The sequence below is a fragment of the Podarcis gaigeae genome (assembly GCF_964106915.1).
Source record: "Podarcis gaigeae genome assembly, chromosome: 12".
Taxonomy (NCBI): domain Eukaryota; kingdom Metazoa; phylum Chordata; class Lepidosauria; order Squamata; family Lacertidae; genus Podarcis; species Podarcis gaigeae.
In genome coordinates, this window is record NC_139688.1 from 10,052,272 (window position 1) to 10,078,758 (window position 26,487).

Genomic DNA, 26,487 nt, shown 5'->3' on the forward strand with positions numbered 1-26,487 from the left:
CGAGCGCGTCGGCTTGCTCTGTGGTCAGCTGCGTCCCTCCGCCAACCTCCTGCCCTCCGTGCGCATGCGCAGTCGGCGCTGCAGCGTTGGAACTTGGCAGCGGCGGCGGCTGAGGGAGGGTGAGGATGGCGTCGCCGGTGTCGCCTCCGAGCTCCTGAGGTGGCCTTCATGGGGCTGGGCTCCAGCTCCGAAGTCCCCGACGGGGGCTCCGAGGGATATCACGTGCACGGGGTAAGGGCGAGCTCCCCGGACGCGGAGGAAGGAAAACGCAGCCCGGCTTATGTTCGTGACGGGGCGTCCGCCTTCCGCCTCCCAGTTGTTGTCATTCAGTATTACTGCCTTATCCTATGGTGCTCGCAGGAGAGCCAGTGGTTAAGAGCGGTAGACTAGTACAGTGGTACCTCGGGTTACATAGGCTTCAGGTTACTGACTCCGCTAACCCAGAAATAGTGCTTCAGGTTAAGAACTTTGCTTCAGGATGAGAACAGAAATCGTGCTCCAGCGGCATGGTGGCAGCGGGAGGCCCCATTAGCTAAAGTGGTGCTTCAGGTTAAGAACAGTATCAGGTTAAGAACGGACCTCCGGAACAAATTAAGTACTTAACCCGAGGTACCACTGTAATCTGGTGAACCGGGTTCGCTTCCCCGCTCCTCCATATGCAGCTGCCCTGGGCTAGTCAGACTTCTCTGAAGTCTCTCAGCCCCACTCACCTCACAGAGTGTTTGTTGTGGGAGAGGAAGGGAAAGGAGAATGCTTTAAGAATGCTTTGAGACTCCTTTGGGTAGTGATAAAATGGGATATCAAATCCAAACTACTACTACTCCTCCGTCGGCGGTTTGTTACGGCCAGGTGGAACCTCCGCGTGCAGAGGCAGTCTATCAGAGCACCAGCGTCATAAGCTGGATCCTGCTGGAAAAGACCCTCCAAGGCCCGTGGATTCCAGCATTCGACTCATAGCTGTCAATCTTCCCTTTTTTTTGCGGGAAATTCCTTTATTTCAGTACCGCTTCCCACTGCTATCCCGGATTGTATATCCTGGAAACTGTCCCTGGGACAAGTGAGGCTGCTGATCCCTTATTTTCAAATCTGAAAGTTGACAGCTATGATTAGACTTCCCACAGTGGCCAACCCAGATGCCCACAAGCGCAGGGCAGGCGGCAGCACCCCTCTCCCTCTTTCTTTCTTTCTTTCTTTCTTCCTTTCTTCCTTTCTTCCTTTCTTCCTTCTTTCCTTTTCCTTTTCCTTTCTGTGCTTACTAAGGTGGAGGCATCATTGTAGCCATTGTGGTTGGTAGCCATTGACAGATGAATCCTCTTGAGCGCTCCCCTCCACCCAATACCCTTGTAAAGTCATCAGCCATAGCTGTCTCTTGTAGTGGTGAAATTGTTTACTGATTTCCATCATTTATAGGCTGGCCTATAACATAAAAAAGGTCTCTGGCTCATGGGATAAAAGCAATGCAATAACTGCACTAAAAGTACAATAAGTGCAACATTAAAGTGTTCCCCAATTAAGATAGCCGTGCATTCCTTGAATTCCGTGTAAATTCCACACATGTTGTCTTGTATATGTGCTGCTGAAGTGAGCACCACACATGTTGTCTTGTGTAAAAGTAATGTGTTCTTTTATCTCCAGAAATTGATGGATGTATCTTGAGTTGTGAGAAGTGTTAGAAATTGAGATATGAAAGCTAGGAGCTAAGTGGCACCCTAAACCTAGGTTATGGGCGCAACAGCAGAATGTCGCTTTACTTTTTTTATAACTAGAATACAAAGCTGAAAATAAATGAGCTGCAGCTAAAATCTTATGTTCATTTTTCACATGGTCTAGTCCTCATCTGACTGCAAAAAACAAAGCCATGCTTCCGCTGCCTCCCCCCCCCGCCCCAAATATTCTTAAGAGGTTCTCTTCTCCAGTCCTCAGAGAATGCCTGGAAGTGGAGAGGCAGAAAAAAGGTCCTCCTTTCCTTCTACCCTGCAGTTTTAATCTAAAATCTTAGGCGCAGTACTGCACCCATAGAGCTCAAAAACTGCTTGCGCTAATAAAATTCCTTGTCGCAAAATGTGCCTAGAACAATGGGAGTTTTGAACACTGGCTGTGAGAGAGCAAAGCTAACTGTTAAACTTTCTCCACACTGTGCATGATTCATTTTCATCATAATGTCATCTTAATGCTGTGGTTTTGGGTTATGGTGGGGCTGGATCAAATGGAGCTTTGGTCGTATTCAAATGGACAGTTTTTCAGTTTAAATGAAAACCTCATCCATTTAAAAAGAAGTTATAAGATCCTTATTTGTGGAAGGATGGGTTTACCAGTTCTCAATGGTTATCAGCTGTAAAAGTGAAATGAAATCTCCATGTTCACAAAGGCTGAGAACACACAGCAGGGGATGCTTTTGCTTGTAGATGTCAGAGACATTTGACTGGCCTAGAATGCTACATCAGAGGAACTATTATCAGGGCATCAGGGCCCTGTCAAGGTGGTTGTCATCATTTAACAAAATAATACAATACAAATTTCATATGAAAACCAGCAGTGCAGTAGAATAAAAGGGCAGGGGGAATAAAAACAGAAATCAAGACATTGATTGGTTAAAAGCAGATGTAAACAGATAAGGTTTTTCAGAGCCTGTTATAAGACAATTATTGAGAGAACCAAGTACACTTCCCATGGGTAGGAATTCCGTAATGATGGAGCCACCACTGAGAATGCCCTCACTCTGGTACCCACAAACCTGATAGATTTTATCACCAGGTCTTAAAGTGAGGTCTCTGTTGTGAATCTTAAGGGCAGGACAGGCTCATATGGGTGCAGATGGTCCTTCCAGCTGCTTAGTGCTTAAAAAGTAACAGCTAGTGAATTTGAAGCACACTTTACCAACCTGTGCAGTTGGTAATTCATGTTAATGTATAGAAATTATTGTACTGGATTGGTCTCCCCTTCCACCTGCTCCCCTTCCTCCTGCCCTGTGAATGTTCTAGAATGGTATGCGCTGTCTCTTCAGATATGTTCCTGTGGGAGAGTATGGTTAACAGGTCTAGCTTGGAATGAACTGTGGTGCACTCTGATTTGCCTGTTCTGTGCAGAAGTGATGAACTACGACTGCACAATGTTCTGCTGCATTCAATTTTATTTTTATTTTTCAGGGATAGCTGTGTAAATAAGGTCTCTCCCCAGGGCTGTGCATATGCTGTTCAAAGTCCTGTGGAATCTATTTTCTGTTGCAGAACATGGCACACTGAGAATAGAAGCTTTCAGTAATCCTTAAACCAGTTATTACATTTTTTTTGTTTATGGAGGGAACCTTAAAAAAATGGGGCTCAGACACATATGGGGGAATAGGAAAATGCTTCCACTGGTTAAGGGATGAAGTGCTATTTCCTTGTCCAGCACTCTCGCCCATAGTTATTTATTTTTGCCCTGTGACACTCCTTGGCACATAGCCTGACTATCCAGTTATGATGCTCTTTCCTCTTCTGTTTGTGTGCAAAAATCTTTGGTTCCTTTGGAAACCAAGAGCTCTGGAGAAAAATAAACTGTTAAAAATAACTTCATGCAGATGTGCACTTCATAATTCTAACAGAATGTATATTCCCAAAGGAGCTAAGCCCTGCCCCTATGTTTTTTAAAAGTCTGCTGAAAACAGTGTTGCTTCAGTGGCCATTCTTAAAGTAAAATCTCTAAATGTGGGTGTTTATTGTGGGATTAGTGCTCCTCATGCATGCAAGTTTTCTTTTTTGCTTTGCAGTATCCACACATGGTTGGTATCAAACTGCACAAAATACACAGAGAAAATCTTGTATTAAAAAAACCCTTTGTTGCCAACAATGCCATTTGGGATAGCTCTCCACTGCTCATTTGCAATATTAAGTCCCTGTTTGGAAGCACTGTATGTCTTGCCTTCCAGCTGCTTTCAAAATGGTACATTCTGATGCTTCTCTTACCATTCACTATACCATAAAACAAAATTTGTAAGCCAGTTTGAATGAATGTTTAACATAGAAAAATGAGATACAGTGGTGCCTCGCAAGACGAAATTAATCCGTTCCGTGAGGCTCTTCGTATAGCGTTTTTTTCGTCTTGCGAAGCAAGCCCATTGACAGCTTAGCGGATTAGCACTATTAGCGGTTTAGCGGCTTTTAGCGATCAGCTGTTAAGCGGCTTATCAGCGGATCAGCTGATAAGCGACTTAGCGGCTTAGGAAAAGGGGGGGAGGGGGGGAAAACCCGCAGGAACTCGCAAGACATTTTCGTCTTGTGAAGCAAGCCCATAGGGAAATTCGTTTTGCGAAGCGCCTCCAAAACGGAAAACCCTTTCGTCTAGCGGGTTTTCCGTTTTGCGAGGCGTTCGTCTTGCGGGGCACCACTGTATAAATACATATAATAGAATGGGTTGGGCCACATTAATTTCACATAGGCCTTATTAAAATCAATGTGATGGGTTGGTTGTGGCTTAAGTCCCATTAGTTTTAATGAGAATTAAGTGCAACTAACTTATGTGCAGCTGGATCCAACCTCTGTAGTGCTTAGCTATGCTTGCAGTTTTTTCTGGTTCTTACACAGTCTTAGCAAATCACATTTGTACACGTTGCCATTCAGTAAACCTACCACAAACAGCTTCTGATTGTAGGTGCATAATCTCGAGAGCACAAGAACTACATTGTTTTATTGTTAGAGCTAAACACGTCTTTCTACTTGACAGTTGGTGTCTGGCTGAGAAATTACTTGAGATCCCTTGTGTAAGCCACACTGTGCTTCCTGTGGGTGCAATATATATTGGTATTTCCTGGTTGCCGTTGGAAATAGGTGGACTGTGCATTTCTTTGTAATGTCTGCCCAGCCCATCTGTGCAACAAAAGACTTATATAAATAAAATTCGATTGTGAGGTAGACCAGTCCGGTGCTCCCAACTTTGCCTGTAGAGCTTGAAAGCATATCAAGCATGGAGGCGGCAGCAGTTGGTATTTCGCAGTTGGTGTTTTGTACACAGCTTATACCTGGTCTCCTCTTTGAAGGAAGAGCTTAAAAGTTTCTCCCTGTGACTTGCACTGCACAGTACTCTCTCTCTGCTGTGTACTTGTCTTCCACGGGTTTCCTCTTTGATTGTTGTGAAACTGCATCTCTTAGATGCATGTGTTATTTTGGGAAGTGATGTAACTGAGTGGTGGAGCACCAGTTTCAATTCCCAGCAGCTCCAGGTAGCACTGGGAGAGACTCCTGCCTGACACTCCGTGGAGCCACTGACCATCAGTGTAGACAATACTGAGCTAGATGGACCGCTAGTCTGCCTTTCAGAGTTCCTTTTGGCTTCTGTTTGGCTAGGGAGGAGAGGAGTTCTGAGCAATACATCTATCCTGTTTGTTAGGATGGTTGGCTGTGGTATTTTCTTTTTGCTCTAGGCCAGTATAACCTCTCCCAACTGCCGAAAGACAAGTCTCTTATTGTCAGCTCATAAGCATGCTTGGTATGAATACTTTTTGCATTACATAATTTAGAAAACGTGTGTTTCCACTGACTTTTTTTCATTTGGTTCATCTATATGTAAAACTCTGCCATTTTTCAGGTTCAGGAAAACTCCCCTGCTCAGCAGGCTGGATTGGAGCCGTTCTTTGATTTCATCCTCACAATAGGACATACCAGACTGGTAAGTAGCTTAACAAAAGTCACTGGGTTTTTTTTAATGCTGAGCTCTAGCAGGTTGCTGGTGTGCTATAAATAAGTGCATCCAAAAGCATGACCTGGAGGTACATGAAGCTGCCACTTTTCTGAAGCTAAGTAGATCTGCTCAGTGCTTGGATGACAGATTTCTGCCCCCCCCCCAAAAAAAATAATGATAGCATGTATGTTGCCTTGAACTCTGTGGTGGAAGAAAGTTGGTGCATAAGTGCAACTAATGAATTACTGTAATAAATGAAAACTAGGAGTCAGCAAGTAGAAATGCCGGATAGGCACAGACCACTTGGGAGATATGGGCTGTGGTTCTGCCCAGCTGCTCATGTTTCCCTTCTGAAAAACATAGAAGGAACGTACACTGTTGTAGGTTCATCTGCTTGGAAGTTGAGTCATAAGGGAGGCTGCCCCTATGCAGGGCTTGGTTGGTCATAGTACCTGTGACTCAGAATGGCAGAGCGTGAACTTGCAAGCAGGTCCTTCTCACTGATGGCCATGGAAGCATATGAAATGGCTGGCTGTGAGTGTCCTGTATGAACAAAGGTTTCAGGTTTTTTACTGGTGCTTCTGAGTTTGCATGAGATTAAGAATGGTTCTGTGATTAGGTGTTGTCAGAGCCACCCGAGGTCCCAGCTCACAAGAGACCAAAATCCAGTCCAAGTTATATACAAAAGGTTTTATTGAAGAACATTGTTGTCGTTACATCCAAGCTCCGTGGCTCAGCATCTGTTACCCTTAGATGTTCGAAGTCCCCTCTGAGTCAGTCCCGCCCCTGCACCAGCTTAAGAGGCTTGTACTGCTCCACCTTTTCCTCTCCTTCCTTTTCCGCAGGGTCTTCCTGCCCCCCTGTGCTCCCTCCCTCCGGGACTCCCCCGAGGCTGAGTCTTCTGACGCCTGCTCCCCCCTCCTTCGTGCTTTGGGACCAGGCTCCTCCTCAGGGCTCTCCTCATTTCCGCGCGCCTCCACATTTGAACTTGGCGCGCGTACGTTGCTTCTGACCTTCCTTTCGACCGTTACGCTACTCTCGGTACTACACTCCTCCCCTTCCGGCAGGACGTTCTGCTCCGAACTCCTTCCCCTCTCTGCTTCCTGTTCTGCTCTTTCTGACACACTGGCAACTCCACCCCCTTCACTCCGTTCCGACGGAGAGGCCGGTCCCGATCTCCAACCCCCACTGGGGATTCCCTCTTCGTTCCCCTGCTTCTGACTGCTTCCCTCTCTACTGCCCCTTGGCCTGACCAGGGGGGCTCCCTTTTGGGAATCCTCGGATTCACTTGACGGACTCACTGACAACCTCGGGTCGTCGTCGTCCTCTTCCTCGTCGCCCTGGGACCCCTCCCCCTCGCTCTCTGTCCCTGAAACCCTGACAGGTGTCTTAAAAAAAAATCTGTTCAAGTAGCAGAATTCCATCCTTTACATATGTCTGTTTGTCTTGGAAGTTCTGATCGTGGATGTAACGGACAGGCCATATTGGGGTCTGGAAAGGAGATTTCTCCCGATATCAGAGATGCCCCAACTTCTCCTCTAGTAAATGGCTGGGTACACTTGCTCAAGTTGGGATCTGTTTGTGCTGCAAACATCTCTTGTTCATCAGAGCTGGTGGGTGTGTTGCGCTGTGGAGGGAAGGGAAGGAGGGTGTTGACCTGTTATCACGTCACAAAACTAGTTTTCAGCACTTGTTCAAATATCACCCTGTAAATAATTAACATGTTTGAAGCTTCTTGGCCCACGTATATTATGGCTACCAAATATACTTCGTTTCATTGGATAAAGGCATGACAAATGGTGATGTTTATTTTTTTGCACATTTCTTTTATGACCTAATCATGCTTGATTAGAAGCAACTCCTGTTTATTTCAGAGGGATTTGCTTTGAAATAAGTACCTCTATTGTTAAATGTCCTAATCGCTGCATGACTAAAAGCTCACAAATGGGACATAAAGGCCACAGCCCTCCTCCTGTTGTGATCCCCAGAACCTTGTATTCAGAGGTACTGGTAAATTGCCTTAGCTATATGGGACCTCTGTTTTCAGTTGGGGCTGTTCTTTTAAAAATAAACTTAACAGAATTTATTGCCTCAAGAAGTGCTGAATTTATTTTTATTGCTGTTCTCCTCCAGTGCATTCTCTTTGAAAAGCAGGCAGAAGATATGTTTAATGAATTAATAAAATAAATTCATCTTACGTTAGTGACCATAGCACATCTTGTGGCTGTCAGTTCCATAAGGTATTAGGAAATATCCACTTTATGGAAGGCAAGTTGATACTTCAACCTCAATTTCTGCAGCTGCTGGCCTGCCCCTCCACATAGCCTCTGTGAATCTTTAAACTGGTTTCAGCCTTAGGGAAGTTTTGAATGTTTGATGTTTCATAGTGATTTTGCTATTCTGCTGGGAGCCACCCAGTGTGGCTGGGGAAACTTATAAAATCATTTAAAAAATCATTAAATCATTAAAAAACAAATTATAAATATATTTTGTGGTTGTTGTTAGCGGCGGCGGCCTAGCAGTCTGTTGGCTACTGTCCAGAAACAAACCTCTTACATTTCCTTTCCTTCCTTTCTTTTTTTTTTGAGAACAAAGAAGGGGACATCTTAAAAGATTTGCTGAAAGCCAATGTTGAGAAGGCTGTGAAATTGGAGGTGTACAACATTAAAACGATGAAAGTGCGTGAAGTGGAGGTGGTCCCCAGCAACATGTGGGGAGGGCAGGGGCTCCTGGGAGCCAGCGTGAGGTTCTGTAGCTTCCAAAGAGCCAATGAGCATGTGTGGCATGTGCTGGTAAGTAGGAAAAGATGGTTGTGCATTTTTACTATACTTCCTTACTCTGTCACTTTGAATTTAGGTTTTGCTTGTTTTATCCCAAGAAAGAATCCTTCAGCAAAGAGTTTTGTGGCACCTTAAAGACTAACCAGTTTTATTGCAAAATATAGTGTTAGCCTTTAAGGTGCCACAAGATCCTTTCCTGTTTTTGCTGCAACAAACTAACATGGGAACCCCTCTGGTGAGCAGATTTTGAGATGGTCAGCTCTGGGCTTATTTTCTTCGTCCTGCTCCCCTTTCATGGTGATATTTTTTGAATAAAAGCATTCCTCTCCTGCAGGGAAACATTTCCACATTGACTTGACTGCACATTGCAGAGCATTCTAGGGTGCACCAGATGGTGCCCATTTTCCTCCTCCCCAGGAAAAAGTGTTTTCCTAGCATGCGCTCACCTCTGCCATGCTGGGAGTGTCTGGTAACAGTGGACAGCTTTCCTGGAATTGGTCTGCTATCATCTCTTTTATCTCTTATTGAGGATGAGCTTGCAAGGGTTTCTGGGAACATTGTTTGCAAACAACTGGATATAGGCTTTTTGCTGCTTGATTTGTTGACTAGGCATAGGTAACATAACTGATCAATGTCTCTCTAGGATGTGGAACCGGCTTCCCCAGCAGCACTGGCTGGCCTGAAGCCGCACACTGATTATATTGTTGGATCGGATCAGATACTGCAGGAGGTAAAGTGAGTCATCAGTTGCACCATTGGCTGAATGGGGGGTGGGTCTAGACAGTTTTCAGTGATTGCTGCTGCAATCTCATAGCCACTTACCTGGGAGAAAGCCCTATTTAATTCAGTTTCAGAGTAGATATGCCTATAATTGCACTATGATCATTGCAGCAAGTATTCCCCAGACTTAATCTATTCTACACATGCAGTCTCCTTCCCAGTCTTTGCTTTGGGACCAGATATAAATTTCTCTGTGCAAATTGTGTAGCTGTCTTTAAATATTCAATCTTGTTCTCAAGGGCTGGGAAAGCTGAATGCAGAAATAAAGAGAAGAAAAGTTGGGATCCCTCTCTACAGATATTTCAGTTAAACCCAGGGTGGAGAATTGGCCCAACTCCACATGCCGTTTTGACAGATGGTTGGGGCTGGGAGGGCAGCAAAGGAAAAGAGGAGCCAAATCGAAAAAGCACTGAATTCAAGTTGAGGTTGCAAAGGAAGAGTTCAGAGTTTGTTACCAATCCTCTCATTTGAGTATGGTCTTGCCTGTCTTGCACTTGATGTCAGGTGACATCATGACTTCGCTGAAATGACCTGGCACACTGAATTGGGCCCTTGGGCTGGGGAAGTTCTGCACTGATGACCTAAAGGTGTTTAGCACAGAGGATTGATGGCAGTAGTGGTGAGCTTTAAAACCAACAGTCCTATAAGGAGTTACATCCACTCCTGCCCAATACCATTTCATGGGTGATCTTCTTACTTTCCCCAAGCATTTGCACTTGCAGTGTCAAACCATCCTGCCCTACACAGCAGTAATGGTGGACCCTGTGGCCCTCTAGATGTCGAACTCCAACTACCATCAATCCTAACCTGCATGGTCAGTGTTCTGGGATAAGAATTGTAGTCCAGCAACAAATGAAGGGCCACAGATTCACCATTCTGGCTTTAACGGCTTCGTATCTTGTCCTCTGTTCTGCCCTGTCCATAGCACATGGATGTTTGGCAGATTAATGCAATGACCTGTTTCCTGCTGCTTTGTACTTTGGCAGCTATCTATAGGACACCTTGTGAGAGGGATGTCCAAAGAACATGCTGCTAATTCTAGTCAGTCATTTTTTGTCCTACACAGCAACAGGGCACCTGGAAATCATGTAATGGCAGGCAGGGAGATGTTCTAGAGTGCAGCTGTTGGGTTGATGACAAGTCTTCTTTTTCTCTCAGTCCGAAGATTTTTTCTCATTGATTGAAACCCATGAGGGGAAGCCGTTGAAACTGATGGTCTATAACACAGAAGCTGATTCCTGCCGAGAGGTTTTTGTAACCCCCAATGGAGCCTGGGGTGGAGAAGGAAGGTATGGATTTGTGAGTGACAGGATAGTCTGTAAATGAGGTCAAGGTTTATTTATCACAGTATGCTTTCCTGTACATTGCTGTGAAGATGTTTAGCCCCATGGGATCCACTGTGTGGGAGAATTATGCACCCTAGAAAGCCATTACAGTTCCTGTGTTTCGTGTTATCACTGTTGAGCACTTGCCTTGGCACCAGCACAACACAGAAGCAGCAGTTCTTACTGAAGGTTTACTGTACCTTCTTTGCATTTTAATGCAATGTAAAAGACAGATGAGGGTCCAAGGTGTGTGTTGATGTGCCAGGGATGGAGCAGAGGAAGGGTAGCAGACAGCCTAGAAACAAAATCTGAGGTGGTGGTGGTGCTTCAATAAGAGGTGGGGTGGCAGTTCAGAAATAGACCAGTGATAAAGGCGTGCAACCGAGGGGCCATATTTTCTCCACTGGTCTTGGCAACTGCACCCAGCCCCTGATCCTAGCTGCCATATTTCCTTATGGTCCCTTGCATGTGGTTCAGGTGTGAGCTAATTCACATTAATTGATACTGAGCCTCAAGCAGTGTGGAGGGAGCTTTTGTGAAATACAGGTGTGTATGAACTAGGTGGGGGAAGCTGCCCCTAATAGTCTCCCACCCATCCCAGTCCCTGCTTTTGAGCTAAGAGCCAAGAGGAAGTGTGCATGTGCTGGATTTTGGAGTTTCTACCCCCTTGCCAGCCTTTATTTTCCTGAAAGTTTAGGGCAGACTGTCTCCTTTTCCTATCCTGTTGCCATTCAGGCTTCAGTAAGTAGGGGACTCGATTCATGAATATGTATTTTAGTCCTCTGTGAATGACCAAGGGGCAGCCTGACCCTTTATAAATAATTCCAGTTTACTCAGCTTTCATTTCCTAGGTTACTGCAGTACACGAGCTGAGGGAAGTTTGTCATCCCACAAGGGAGTTGGGGAAATCTGGCAGTAATTTTAACACTTGATTCCAGTTTCCCAAGGTAAACAGCACCTTTATTGGTTACGTGCCACTCATTCTATTGGTTAGACACAGCCATCTGTCAATCAGAACACACTGGGTCAAGAGTCTTTAAAACTGGAATGTTGCCAGCATTCCGTTGCTCCTCTGACCACCCACAATGCTATGCTACTTGGGAAGAGTCCTTTTTGTAAGCTGTTGCATTAGGGTAAAGAGACTTGAAATGTTTCTTTTGTGCAGCACCCTGCCTTTTCCCCTTTGACACCCTAAAACCTTAACAAAAAATCCTCCTGAAAGTGGCTGCTGAAGTCTGGTGTGACTGCTTACCAGACACAGTGCCTACTCGCAATGCCTAGGTCTCTTTGGTGCCAGGGTATTTATTTGTGCTGAGGGAAAAGTGGAGGAAAGCAAGCTGCTCTGCTTCCTGGGGGCGAGTGCGGACTGGAAGCTTCATAACTAATATACATCACTTATAGCCTTAAGACATGTCTCTGCCCCAAAGTTAGAGGGACCAAGGAGGGCTGCACACTCCCGTTTAGAGAGATAGACTTCTACTTGTGATCTGAGTCAAATGGGCTTCTGTCAGTTACTTTGAAAACAAAATTTTCAAGGGTGTAAGGTTCTTTCTTTTTCTTTCATTTACCTTCTTGTGCAGTTTAGGGTGCGGCATTGGATATGGCTATTTGCACAGAATTCCAACACATCCTTCTATACCAAAGAAAAAGGCAGAAGCTGGTCCTCCTTCTCCTTTGCCCTTGGGAGACACACCTCCTGAACCACCAACCAATGGCTATACAGAGGTAGGCATTTCACAGTGAAAGATGACTGCAGTGTTGGTGGGTGCTGCTATTTTTAATATGCAAAGGGCAGGGCGCAGCTGCTGTAATACTCCCAGGAATTATGGGCAGCTCACATACCGTCTCTCCACCTACTCACTTTTGTTCCTTCCTCCAGAGGGCCATGACGTGTCCCACTTACCTGCCTGGAAGCTAGGTTACATTCTTCTTGAGCATCTGTGGACATCATTGTGTAGGGTTTTCTGGACTGATTGGCTTGCATTGCACTTCTGAGTCAGAGGGGAAAGCAGCCTTTCCTCCTTAGAAACTCTGCCCAGTTTGAGGCTATAATATATGCCTCTGGCCCTCTAATGAGGTCATGTCATCTGCCCACTTTGTAGTTGCTTTGCTTAGTGATAATGAATGTGTTCCTTGTTCTGAAGCATGCAACTCTTTCTGTTTTATAAATTATTTCAGGCTCCTCTGTTAGCACCAAACTCCCAAAGCGAAGAACCTGCAAGCTTAGAGTACAGCACAGATCAAAGTGTAAATATGTATTCAGTAGAAAATTCTCTTCAGCCTCCTCCTCCTGTGCAGAGAGTAATGGATCCAGGTAATCTGTTCACCTGTTGACCTTTAGAGCATAAAAGCTGGGTGACTGGTTTTTATATTCAGGTTCACATGTGCAGAAATTCTGCAATGAAGAAGAGCTGTGTTGACTATGACTTTGCAGACTGTAGTCTGCTCATGTGGAGAGGAACAATCTAGGTAACTGATGGGAATACTAACTCGACTGTGGTGCTGTCCAATTCCTGCAGAGACAGGATCCTTCAGAATCTCACCTACCACCCCATGAGTCATAAGCCTACGAACAGAGATGGGTGTGTGTGGGGGGGTTAGGAATACCTTTGCCAAGGCACTTGTCAAAGTAAGAATGACTGACTTCATGCCGTAATTCCGGAAGAGTCAGGTAACACCTTCCACTGATTTCAGCATATTTGTATCAGGCTATTCATGGCTAACAGAGGAGTAAGCAGAAGTCTCTTTATGGCATTCTAAGTTACAAGTCATTTTGGTGGTAGCTAGGAACAGGAAAGAAATTTCACCTTTAATAATTTATTTCTCTTGTAAATTATTGGCTGTACTTTTCTCTCTTCCCCATTGCTTTCCAGGTTTTATAGATATGTCTGGAGCTTCTTTTCCTGAATTAATTGACTTAGTGAAAACAGTCAAGGTGCCTTCCTCTGCTTCTTTCAACTTGCCAGACACTGTTGCAGCAACTGATAGCTTGGTATCTAACAACGGAATTGATTCACACTTTGGTAAGCAAGCACTTTGGTAATTCAAACACAAACATCATTTACTGTAAATGTTTGTGTTTAAATTAAACACAAAAGATTGCAGCATTTACTACAGTCATACCTCTGGTTGCGAACGTAATCCATGCGGGAGGCACGTTCGCAACCCGCAGCGTTCACAGCCTGAAGCACTGCGTCTGCGCACGTGCGTGACGCGATTCAGCACTTCTGCGCATGATGTCATTTTGTGCTTCTGTGCATGTGCCGAAACCCGGAAGTAACCGGTTCCGGTACTTCCGGGTTCTGCGCGGTCTGCAGCCTGAAAAGGCGCAACCCACAGCATTTGCAACGCAAGGTATGACTGTACATGGGTCTTAGTGAAACTTGTCAATTTTTAGTCTGCTTTTGGCTCAGATATGAAAGTTTGAAGTGTTTATAATGAGAAAGTAAAGTTAAGTAAGAAGTATGCAAATCCACAACCAACATATTGATTGTGTGATCAGCTTTAATACCTCCTTGCTAAATTCTGGTTACTGACAACAATTTTTTAGAAAAATAAACAGAGAATCTTCTGGCATCATAAAGACTAAGGACAATATGAAATATTAGTGTATTCAGGGTAGCCCGGTTGAAATCAGTGCTAGAATTAGAGAAGGAAAAAAAAGGGTGCCTCTGAGCCTAGGGATTTGTTTTCAGTGCCAGGATCTAACTGAGCTGAGTATTGTTTCATGAAAAAGTGCACTTCTGGTTCCTTTCTTCATTCCAGCAGACTAATTTAGCTGAGAAAATTGTTGTTATAGTTAAAAACCTTGATCATCTACTGCAAGTCACAGATCAATCTACTGGAATCTGATCTGCTGTTCTATTTTAAATAAGCTAGTTAAAATCTGATGTGTTTGTTGGGTAAGCATGGAAGATACAATTGCTGATAATTTAGCAGAGTTAATTCTAGAGAGTATATGGTAGCTTGGTTACTGATTTCATGTTGCTTTCTTTAGTCACCTGCAGGGGCTTCATGTTTTGAGAATTACAGGCATTGTTTTTTCTGTAATTAGATTTTGACTTCTTCTTTTCAGACCAGGCCTCTATTCCAGTTTCAGAAGATTCAGTATCTTATGCAGAGGTAGATGCAGCGCCTTCAGTTTCTGTTTTGCCATCCCTTCCTGTGGATATCTCTGTAAATGCAGCATCTAAAGCTGATGGTGGTGCTAAAGAAACACTTCTGCTTTTAGATGGGACTGAGAGCCCGCAAGTGACCAAAGCTTTACAGCCTGACAGTGAAGATGAAAAGGCCAAGGAATTGACAGAAGAAAGTGCACAGATCTAGTGCTAAAAGTGACAGCACTTGCTATCAGCTGTAAGGACATTGGTACCAGACAATAAGGCTTTTGATACCCAGTGACATCCATTGTGTTGCTATATTACAGTAATACTGCAAGAATTCAAGCTGTTTCCAGCGGCCTTGTGCCAGCCTTTCATCGTCTGATAGGTTTCAACATCTGCAACTACTGCTCAGCAATAACACTGATAATTTGACTTGGAATAAGTTCTTTAAAAATGCTGTTTTGTGTGAAGAGTTTGCTGTCTGCCCAAAAGCTAATAGCAAGACTTTTAGGTTTGTTTGTTTTTTTTTTAAAATGCAGCTAGCAAGCACAGAGTGGCTTGATTTTAGCAGAACCTTTTAGCCCTCTTTCTAGGATTCAATTTTAATTGTGACAGCTGTTCACCTTGATTTTATATGTCAAACTATTTAATGTTTAAAATTCCCAAATGACGCTTTCCATTTGACTCTCTCTGGGCACCCATGTAGAAGAGGCTAATGTGTTTTCAACTTCCAAGGCTGCAATCCAGGTTACAGTGCTTCCTTGCAGAAGAGCTGCTACAATACTCTTAACTCCATCCCTGGCACATGCAGGTGGGATAGCATAGCCCCCACAATCCTCCTCCTCTAGTCAATGCCACATTTAAGTTATCTGGGAGACAGGGAGGTGCATGCAGACCTCTTGATTATACACATGCCAAAGAGGTAGGAAATGAACCCAAACAGCTACTTCATTCTCCTGTTGGATACCTTACTTGTTAGAAATCTCTCTTGAAAGAATAGTTTCAAGGTGAACGTAAGCATCTTATAGTTTTATACTTGGGGTTAGATGTGGCTGAAATATTTCCTCTGAGCCTCTGCAAATTAAAGGTGACGATTCTAAACATACATGCATGGTAAAATAATTGAATTTTAATTTTTCTTTTCAAATTAAGTGTGTTCTAATGACAGGTACGCAGGTGGCGCTGTGGGTTAAAGCCTCAGCGCCTAGGACTTGCCGATCGAAAGGTCGGCGGTTCGAATCCCTGCGGCGGGGTGCGCTCCCGCTGCTCGGTCCCAGCGCCTGCCAACCTAGCAGTTCGAAAGCACCTCCGGGTGCAAGTAGATAAATAGGGACCGCTTACCAGCGGGAAGGTAAACGGCGTTTCCGTGTGCGGCTCTGGCTCGCCAGATGCAGCTTTGTCACGCTGGCCACGTGACCCGGAAGTGTCTCCGGACAGCGCTGGCCCCTGGCCTCTTGAGTGAGATGGGCGCACAACCCCAGAGTCTGTCAAGACTGGCCCATACGGGCAGGGGTACCTTTACCTTTACCTTTTAATGACAGGTATGGTGTTGACTTGAGCAAATAAGCTAATATCATGTAGGATTGTACCAGATGGTGAGGACTGTTGCTTTTTAGGGAGGCTGATTCCTCTGCTGAGCTCTGAACACAGTTTTATTCAATAGGAATAACAGATGTTCTATATCACACTAGCTAGTGTGCTGAATGGTATGTTTCAAAATGGTCTTTGATTCTCTGCTTCTGTTTATTGAAGAGTAAAAATAAACCATTTTTGGAAAATACTTGTTAAAAGTACTCCCTGCAGAAGTTAAGTTGCCGTTTTGGTCCTGCTTATTATTCACTAGCTCCCAGAATAATGTGCAATCCAAACTCTCGATCTGCCACAATAGGTGTCTTGATGTAGCTCAGCCACAGCAAGTCCCCCACCCACTGTAACCTAAGTTGGTGCAAAGTCATCGCCTCCAAGGGAAATGACCAGGGCAAGGAGATACATCTATTCCAAACCCTTTTCAGGTCAGTCTCGTGACCTAGGGCCCAAACTCCCACCCACACTCATCAGCCAGCAGTAGCACCTTCCAAAGTGTTCTATTCAGAGTTTGGATAGGAATAACAACTCCTTAGAGCCAGGAATGCGCGCTCACCTCTCGACTGGCAGGCAGTCAAAATTTTGAGCAGGTAGGTATACCTGGTGGGCAAGGGTACACCCTTTGCCAGTTCAATTTGTGCTTAAGCAAGTAACCGACTAGTCAAAAATAAGCAATAGAAGAGGAAGAGGAAAAAACAACTTGTAGCACACTACTCTGTGCCAGCAAATCCCTGGGGCCAAGTCCCAAGAGGCCCTAATGGTTGCTGTATAAGGGTAGCACAGATGGAGAACGAGAAGAAACCCTGGTATGGGCTTAGGAGAAGGAGATAGGAAAATTAGGGGAGGGGAGGTTGATCCTCAAACCTATGTATCCAATAACCTTCCCCCACCAACTGTCACTTGAGAGGTGTTGGGTCCAAAAAACGGTTGAGGTAGCTGTGCTCCTGGTGAAATGGGATGTGATGCCCAAAAGAGCCACCCACCTGGGGGCCCTGGTAAAGAGTGACCTGGCATACCCCCTTGAAAGTTTGACTTCCTGCCAGTGGAGAGCTGGGCACTGACAACCCGCACAGGATCCTCTTCCTCCAGTACTGAAGAACCAGGAAAAAATTAAATTGATGGTCTCAGTTGTTGAGCTTAGTATTTGTCAACACAGACTAGCAGCAACTCTCCTGAGATTGTTGGGTCTTTCCCAATCTATGTAGAGATGCCAGAGATTGGACCTGGGACCTTCTGCCTGCATAGCTAGTGCTCAAACACACAACCCAAAAAAGCAGCACAGAGACCAACTTTGTAGCCTGACTTGAGGACTAAGCAGAAATACTCTTAACAGACATACATATCTGACACTGCGGTGCAGTTGATAGGGCAAGTGTGCAAAAGGTCCAGTTCTGTGCGCTAATTTTGGTTTCAGGAACTTTGAAGAGCTTTCTGGCAATACCTGGCCAAGGAATTTATGATCACGTATTTAAAACAAAAATCACCAAAGCTGCTTAGGAATGTTAGCTAAAGATTTTTATTATTATTTCTATACAATTGTTCAATACATGTTCATCCTTTTGGCATTACAGGCCCTCTGTCAACCTTTCCTGAAACTACATTGCTGGGATTGTAGAAAATAAAAAGTTTAGAATCTTGGCTGATTTTTTAAAAACACACACAAAAGGGAGAGGAAGAGGGGAGAGTTAAAGTTAACTTTCAATGAAGACATGGAGAGCACAAAATTTAAAATTAGGTCGATAAGAACAAAGCCCCTCTCCAATATAAATCAATTCAGGACAAATTTACAGTTGTTTAACCAATGAATTTACCAACTTCACTAAAGTGTGCAGTGTAGCACAGATGTGGCAAACTAGATTGCTGTACACACAAACGGGATTTACAAATGGAAAATGATGTCAAGATGGGAAAGGCGCATGCAAGCTTAATTTCTAACCAGATCTTGTTTAGAGCAGTGCTTCGTGTCATCTGGAGCACAAGCGACAATGGTTTAGGGACAACCCAAAGCTCATCTTTTTGTAACATGGCAGTTGCTTTGACAATCTGATGTGTATAAAAGCAAGTGCTCAACCACCCCAAGACAAAAACTAAGAGGAAAATATCCAAAAGGTGCTGTAATGTTGCATTTTGTCTTTCTACCACAGTTGGCATGGGAAGGACACATAATAATCGAAACACCCATAAAACACAGTCAAATGACTCGTAAGTATCAGACTCTGGATATTTTCCACTTGGTTGGTGCAACATTCATTTGTGGACAATTACCAGATGACATGGGAAGTATTAACAGCATGCCACCGGCCTGCATGTTGCTCAATTTTAAACAGCTCCCATGCTGCAAAAAAAGTGCTGGCATTAGGGCTTACCAGTTGTCTTTCAACAGTGAAGCAAAACCAAGATGTTTTGCAGGCTATAGCTTACATCTAGCTGCCACCATTAAGGAAAGAGAGGAGTGCTCATCTAGCAGGCAGGGACCTAACTTTACTATACTGCCTCTTTTAAAAAGGCACTTGTGCTTCTGTTTCAAATAAAAACCACTTTACAATATTTTGTTATCGGGATGTTTGTTTTCCAGTTGAACTTTGAATTCAAACTCAGCTTTTCTTGCCCAGAAGATCGAAGTGTTCCCCTGCTCCCACAATAAGTTAGATTCAACAAGAGTATGAGAATATGAAAAAGCTGTAAAATGTATTTTTTTCTTTTTAAGAAATGGTTGAAAAGAAAAGCTAAGCTGTATACAGCTTGCAACATCAACAAAAACATCCAAAAAATGCATATAAAAACCATAGGAGGAAAATCTGCAACCCCTTTTTCCCCCATCATGACTATTACTACAAGTTTTTAGAATGCGCCACGATGTTAAAACGTAGAGCACAATTGCTTGGAATTGTGATCAACGAGCCACCTTGGGGGGGGGAAACGGAACTACAGAAGTTACATTTTAAAAACTCTAGTTAAAGGGCTTGAAATATTCCATTATGATGCACTGCACCATTGTACTGACCCTATTATCACACAATCTATTGATTTTTGCTCCGATCACAGCTGAAAGACAATCAACAAGCCTCAAGGGATTTAACCCTTTTGGCTTACGTCACAGAGACTGTTCCACTCAACTGTACAATAGCGTTTTCTTCTCTAGGAAATCTGTCTCGAGAAGTGGCCAAAATTGACTCTTCATGAAAAAGTATGCACTGTTTACATGGAATGTATTAACAAAGTACAGCACATGCAGTTTTTTACACGGTGAACGGGTTTAGCAACAGGGCTGAGAAACCTTTTTCACAACAAGCTTGAGCGGATGACGGTATGATAAAACCTTGGAAATGAAAACCGAAATAAGAAACCCCCCCCCCCACAGACAGCTGCACTGGATCACCTGGTCGCTGTACACCTCACAAAACAGGAACCACGCAAGGGCTTCTCATGCCACTCCCACTTGTACCTTGTTAAGGACAGGCTTTAGTTTTAGGTCATAGAGATTTGTCTATATTACAGATTTATTAGTCACTTCAATTCAAGTAGATTCTGTCCACACTGAGGCATTAGAAGTGTCAGATCTACCTTAGGGTTTCAGTCGGCTTCTAGAGCGCTACAGCTGGAACCCAGGACAGGAAGCTCAAGTAAGTTAATAAACCGGTTGGGCCCCGCCACTTGGCTCACGTCGACTTCTGGCGGTAGTGGAGAGTCAAGTCGCCACCACTCTTCCATATGAAGTGTTTGACGGTCCGAAGGTCCATATTTGGATCCAATACCTGTTCACACAAAACCAATTGGGTTTTTCCATCAGACTCTGATCCCTCTTAAGTTTTTATTCCCTGGCACATATAGACATCCATTCTCTCCCTCCCTCCCGCGCCCCCTTAAGCATCTCTCAGATGGCACACCTGTATGTACCTAGGCCTACAGGCACAGGCTCAGGATAGCTCAGATGCTTAGAGTGGTGCTGATAACACCAAGGTTGCAGGTTCGATCTCCATAAGAGACAGCTGCAAACTCTTGCCTTGCAGGGGGTTTGTTTGACTAGGTGATAGGCTTCCTATTCAGCTCAGTGATTCTATATCCCACCATCTGTTATGAAAGAAGCAAATATCCATGTGTCTCCCCCTTTCAAGCATGCATCTTTTATTTCCCTGTCAGCCATTAGAAGGCTTGTGCTAGGGCTGCAGCCCAAATTTTGGCCACAGCAGCTCATTTTATGCGCCAGAAGTCCCCAAATTCAGCAATCACCCAGGTACATAGGCTGTTGGGGCTTTGCAAAAGCAGCAGCGACATCTTCCTTATGACGGGTTTTTCGTGTTCAGGCTGCATATTTTGGCTACATTACATGACCCAGAGGACATTCAAAGGCATTCAGATTCCCAAGCCTGCTTTAAGGTAGCAAAGCACAAATTGCTTTCTAATAGCCATCGATGAATGTAAACTTTAAGACTCTTGGAGTAAAGTTCACACCTTATTCAAAATGGAACTTGCAGCATGGCAGCCAAGGAAGATGAACCATCGTTTTTAAAGCACGCAACTAAATGAAAATACTTTGCAAAATGAGAAATGTATTGACGGGGGCTGTCACACACCACACCTTGTTAACTAACAACTTGTGTGAGACTGAGGAACTCTACTTGAGGATTTCAAAGTGGTTCTCTGAGTGCCTTTGGGACTCCAAATTAATTTTACAAGAGGCAATTTGCCAAGGAACCCCTTTTTGGGTCCCACTGATGGTTGAGGCTCTCTACTGCAAGAAGACATGCAAAGTGAGGTGTTGGTACCCACTGGAGAATCTTCTTCCACCCTGGAGCAGTGGATAATTTCAACCACTGGGAGACAACACAATTATTCAGGACAAAAGCGAACCTGTTTTGGTTTGAGCCCGTTTTTGAATTCTCAGAATGTGACAGGTTACGTGCTCCAATGCCACAAACACAACCCCAGCTTTTCTTCTTCTCCAAAATCATTTCATAGGACTTCAAGACCCCCCTCCCTACAGCCAACATATCCTGCCTTCCTTCCAAGGACCTCAGAATGGCATACAACGTTGTGTCCACTCCAGTGAATTCTTAAAACCACCAGAAAGATAGGCAATGAGGATACCTGGTCCTGGCACAGAAGTTCAATTTTCTCTTCTGCTAAAACAGCAATGTCCTCCTCTTTTTCTTGTTCCCCGGCCTTTTCATTATTGGAAGAGCTAGTTGTCTGAGATTCATTGTCCAGATTTATTATTTTTTCATAAACATGCTCCATCACCTTCCTAACTTGCAACATGTCACTGGCTGACAGTCGATCCCTGTGGAAACAAAGTGTATTTGTAGTTGAGACATGAAGTCTTAGCCGATTGTGGCTCATTATTCCATGCTCCTGGAAACCAAGAGCAGTTTTGTGATTTATTTTATATACTTACTTCTTTAACGTTTTTGCTCCAGAAGAGGAATGAGGTTGGAGGTAGAAAGGAATCTTATTAAATTTTGGCATATTCTTCTACAAAATAAAAAAAGCAGAAACTGTAACAAGCACATTTACTTACTCCTTAAATGATAAATTAATCTTCTCATTTGCATGAGTTTTTCTATGTCATGTTCCCCAGCCTGTTTTTTTTTTAATAGCTAAAACTAAACGATGTTTCACTGCCTTAGTTAGTCACAAGAGAAATTTCAGTAGCATTCCTGCCAGCTTAAGCGCAACTCAGCAATTAAAATCATTTCGTTTACTTTCAGATAAGGAAACAAGAGAAATAAAATCACAACTAAAGCTGTAAATAAGACGCATCCTTTTTAAACCTGCAAAAAGCTCTCAGCATATTCCACATACCTGAAACAGAAACGTGGCCCTTAACAGCCAAATTTTTTATTTTATTTTTAATCAAGAGCAAAACTCTACTCCCGTTTGGTCTTCAACTCCCACCAGCCCCACTGTAGTCCAAAACCAGCTTAGCGACAGCTGCTCTAGATTCTCTCCCTTCCCTGCAAGTCTGGAATATTGAAGAGAAACTTACATCCACAGTGATGTCAATTACCCATTGTGGCACTGTTTCGTTAAGGAGCATGGATTCAGTCTCACCCCCGGAATCCCGACATAGCAACCTAATTGGAAAGAGTTTCAAGACGTGGTACATTGATAGATTAATGAGGGTGGGTGGGAAAGAATCCTTTAAGATGTCATCTCTGCACCAAAACCAACAGCAAGTGTATGAAAACAAGGAAATACCATTGGAAGTAACAAGGTATATAGTCTGATAGACAAAGGCAAATGTGTTTTAAGACATACTAGGATGAATTTGTGCCCACAGCTAGTGGCACATGTCCTGCATTGAATTATACTTAGGAACGCTTTAAGTTACATGTCTGAATTCGCTTCCTTAGCACAGGCAATTAAAATCCAGTCCAAAACTACCAACTGCCTCATCTTACTACAAAACCTTGAAGGGACGTCAACTTTTAGGACAAAGAGCAAGGTTAAGTCTAATCATATATTTTCCTTCTTGGTCAGGAATGGGTTAACTCCTGTGGTATGTAAGAAGACAGCACATAAAATGTGGTTTCGAGAAGGGAGGAAGGGTCCCACTCCACAGATTTTAATTTTGGCTTCTTAGAGCCTATGGAATTCTTCAACTGTTAGCCTGCACCTAAAGTCCATCTGCATGGGTAGGTACCAGTGTAAGAGATAAAACAAAAAGCAACACTTAAAGGTGAATAAGATATCCCCAGGAAGTCCTAAAATAAATAAGAGCCAAGCAGGGCATGCAAAAAGAAAAAAGAAAAATACTTGGGGTATCATAAATGAACCAGTATTCTCCTGTGACAAATCCTTCAATAGGACAGACTAGCTTTTGATCACAAAAACTAAAAGGGTAGCACTCTTTAACAGAATAGCCCCCCTTCTTCAATGCAGCAGAATGGACAGAGATGCTAATGAATGGATAAAACCTTGGCTCCCCTCTGCCGTTCCCACCTTTCCTGATGGGATCCACCCCACTGGGATCTGGGTCAAGTATTCTCATCTACTACCTTTACTAACTTTTGCTAGTTGGGAGCTCTCTGGAGCTGTGAGCAAGTCCAGACCATCAGCTTAATTAATTAGCTGATCAGCCTTGCCACTGAAAGCCCTTCCAGTGACAACTTGCTTTCCTAAGATGTCCCTTCATGGCTCCTGCTACAGAGGGGGGTGGCCACTGAGAGGCAAACTAATTCCCATGCCTCTCCTACTGCTTGGGGAGGGAATTAAGGGGTTCTCCCCACCGCACAAATTGTGCGGATCAGAAATAGTATTTCATAAGAGAGAGGGAAAATTTGCTTCCTAGGAGGCTGCAAAACCGCTGATCTCCAATTAGGTGTCAAGAAGATTGGGGAGGGAGAGTGGTTGGGGGCCACTTCTTACCTCGTGAGGAATGGTCTGCCTTCTGACATGGGAGCACAGGAGGAGAACTCATTCTTGACTTCTTGTGTAGTGAGAAAGGGTGTGAGCCTTTGGGATGGCACCATGAACAATATCTTAATAAAGCAGTTAAACTCCTTGAGACAATTTATGAAAACATGCCTTGCTCCTTCAGCGTTTATATGCAGAGAGAATAAAGGACATTTGAAGAGAGGAAAGTGCCCCTTGACAATCAACTTGCTTTGGGTTTAAAAAGTAATGCTGCTTATTATATACTTTCTTAGTGGTCCTTACAACAACCTTGTGAACACAGATCCCCTATGGCAGATAGACAAGCTGGCTGACTGTGGCTTCCCTAAGGCCATCTAATGGCAGAGGTGAGATTGGAGTCACGACACTGTCACTAAGTCGTACTATCAAAGAATTCAAGTTTTCTCATCATTTGCTTTTCCAAATCCTGTCACACGGTTTACAATCAATAAGCCAGCAAAACGAGACGGCAGACGTGCTCCCCTCTCCACCCCAACTTCCCCCGAATTCTTTTTCAGAATTTTTGTACCTAAACAAAGTGCGTCCTCCAGCTTCGCCAAAAATAACTGGCGTGTGCGGTGGCACTTGGAAATATCCGTTTCCTTTCTGTACTCTGTTCTCCTGCTCGCCGTTCACTATTATAGGAAGGGGAGAAATGGACCACATAGTAATAAGACCATACAGTAGTAATTCAGTTCAAAACAAGCATGTTCCATTTTCATCACCAAAAGAGATTTTTGAAATTTGTTTCATTTTTATTTTATTTCACAAGATTTATGCACCGCTTAAAGCCTCAAGGCAATCGACAAAAAGAATAAAACAAAATTATGAGCAAAAACAGTTTAAAACAACCAATTAAAACATTAAAATAAAATAAAATCAAGGATCGGCTAAAACCAGATTAGCACACATATCTGGATAGTCTTGCCTGAACATTTTTTTTAGCAGGAGCTGAAAGGAGTACGAAGGGAGTTCCAAAGTACAGGCACCGCTACACTAAAAGATCAATTTCTTACAAAGGTGGAACAAGTATTATGTGTCACCTGCAACAAGTGTCAGTTCTGCAGAGTGAAGCAGTCAATTGGGTATATATAAGATAAAGTGATTTTGCAAGTAAACTGGTCCAAGGGCCAGTTACACCTTGAACTGTAAGCAAACGGGCAGGTCTCTGAAAGGATGTGTCATATGCTGGCAGGGTCTCACCCCTGTCAGCAACCATGCTGCAGCATTCTGCACTAGCGGCAGCTTCCGGATCAAGGGCAAGGGAAGCTTCGCATAGAACACGGTGCAGTAATCCAATCCTGAATTAACCATTGCACAAAAACTGCTGTGGCCAAGCTGTCATACCAGCTGGATCGAGAACTGGCACCCAGCTACCTTTTCTCTTGCTAGTAGGATCAGATGTGGATTATACTCCGTATTTACGTATCAAAGCTTACTAATACGTACAGGAAGGCATTGCCAATATGCTAAGAGAAAGGGAAGTCTAACCTTTACACCCAGCGCAAAGAATCACTCACCATGGTTCATCTCATTTTCTTCTTCATCCATAGGATTGATGTGGGTTCTAGGCCAATACTCTAAGAGAGCTTGCAGTAAGAGCCCTCCCAGGTTCACTGCATTTTGTAACACAGAAGGGAAAGAAAACAAGAATTTGTCGCCGGTATTTATAAAAGTTAGAAATGATTTTTTTTAATTAAAAAAACCTAGCATGTTATTAGTATTAGTTACAGACATTTTTAAGGCTGCCATCCAAAGAACCATGCAGCTGGTTCCACATACCCACGGGCGCTGTTTTTGCCTTGTTTTTTCTGGACAGAAAAACAGTCCCTCCCAACGTAAACCTCCTTGGAAACCGAGGGAACTTTCAAAAGCAGGTTTATGATATGGCACGGGACTTTGCTATTCAAAGAGGCAAACCCACAGGACGGGCTCAGGTCCCTGTATGCACTGAGGTAGCTCTTTGGATCTGGACCTTAGTTCATCCTTTCTAACTGAAAGCTCAAAAGGAGCCTTCATTGAAGGGCACTTGTTGGAAACTGAAGTACTGATGCTGCAAACTGGTTTGCCTGCAAGATCAGGGTAATGGCTTGCATCAAATGAAGTGCTTATTAACTCACACCACCAGTGCAAGGATGTATGCTTGTGCAACAGATTTTCCTTCTCCCTCCTCCCCACTAAATCTGTTCAGGGGGTTCCCCCCAACCGTCTGGAGAAGATTTGGGGAGAGCACTGGACACACACAGGGGGAAGAGGGGGTGACGTGTAAATCCCTGACCTTATGGAATGAGTTCATTGAATACCACCCCAAATTTCCAGTCCATGCAGAGGATGAGCTGGTGACAGTCTCAAAGATTACACTTCTACAAGTAGTGCAGAACTGTGGACCAAGACAGGCTAGACAATTTGAGCCTCGCAAAGGGTTAAGTTTCCAAAGAAAATCAAGCCAACACAAACTGCCACAGCAAGAAGTCTGAATTAAAAAGAAAAAGAAAAAAAATATCTCGAGCATTTGACGGGGCCTAGGGAGATCGCCAAATAGGTTTATATACACTTTTCAGAAACATGGTAAGGTACAAGGGGTTTTGTTGTTTAATTAAATAATGTCAACGCACACTCACATTTTGGATCAGAGCCATCTGGACTGCTAAAGCCAGCATCTTTTGCTGAGACCCAAGCTGCAAAGCAGTCACTCTCATCTAAAGTAATTGTCAACATCTGTCAAAACAAGACCGTTGGGAGGAATGCAGTATGAATACTGTATTAAGAGCAAAACCTACACATTCAAACCTACAGAAAACTTTGACAAGCACACTTTGATTATTACAAGGATTACATGGAGATGACAACATCTGTCATCTCATC

At 43.8% G+C, this 26,487-nt stretch overlaps 3 protein-coding genes across 5 annotated transcripts in view; 2 read left to right on the forward strand and 1 right to left on the reverse strand.

The window, feature by feature from the left end:
- The window catches only part of LOC310827694 (uncharacterized protein), a 940,809-nt gene that overhangs the window by 275,923 nt on the left and 638,399 nt on the right, over positions 1-26,487 (forward strand). The gene's annotated exons all lie outside the window — the stretch shown is intronic.
- GORASP1 (golgi reassembly stacking protein 1) lies at positions 91-16,423 on the forward strand. Of its 2 annotated transcripts, none has more exons than XM_083704288.1 (10): positions 91-231; positions 5,563-6,274; positions 7,040-8,447; positions 9,079-9,165; positions 10,374-10,504; positions 12,121-12,265; positions 12,719-12,854; positions 13,414-13,563; positions 14,616-15,811; positions 16,185-16,423. In XM_083704288.1, exons 3-9 carry the CDS (start codon positions 8,328-8,330, stop codon positions 14,864-14,866), a joined length of 1,020 nt encoding a protein of 339 aa, XP_083560414.1. In that variant the 5' UTR covers positions 91-231; positions 5,563-6,274; positions 7,040-8,327; the 3' UTR covers positions 14,867-15,811; positions 16,185-16,423. The 2 variants fall into 2 exon arrangements, with proteins under 2 accessions (XP_083560414.1, XP_083560413.1); XM_083704287.1 differs by having other exon boundaries at positions 5,563-5,643; positions 8,244-8,447.
- Positions 17,728-26,487, reverse strand: part of WDR48 (WD repeat domain 48) — a 30,383-nt gene continuing 21,623 nt past the window's right edge. The window contains exons 13-19 of one of the 2 annotated variants that reach the window (XR_014556485.1): positions 26,244-26,340; positions 25,143-25,238; positions 23,270-24,257; positions 22,214-23,098; positions 21,623-21,699; positions 21,316-21,508; positions 17,728-19,982 (exon numbers count right to left, since the gene is read on the reverse strand). Coding sequence is in view for 1 of the 2 variants with exons in the window: in XM_083704109.1 (XP_083560235.1) it covers positions 19,887-19,982; positions 21,316-21,508; positions 21,623-21,699; positions 22,214-22,301; positions 24,152-24,257; positions 25,143-25,238; positions 26,244-26,340 (753 nt within the window). In the remaining variant the exon portion in view is untranslated. The remainder of the gene's footprint in view (positions 19,983-21,315; positions 21,509-21,622; positions 21,700-22,213; positions 23,099-23,269; positions 24,258-25,142; positions 25,239-26,243; positions 26,341-26,487) is intronic. The other variant, XM_083704109.1, reaches the window with a different exon arrangement.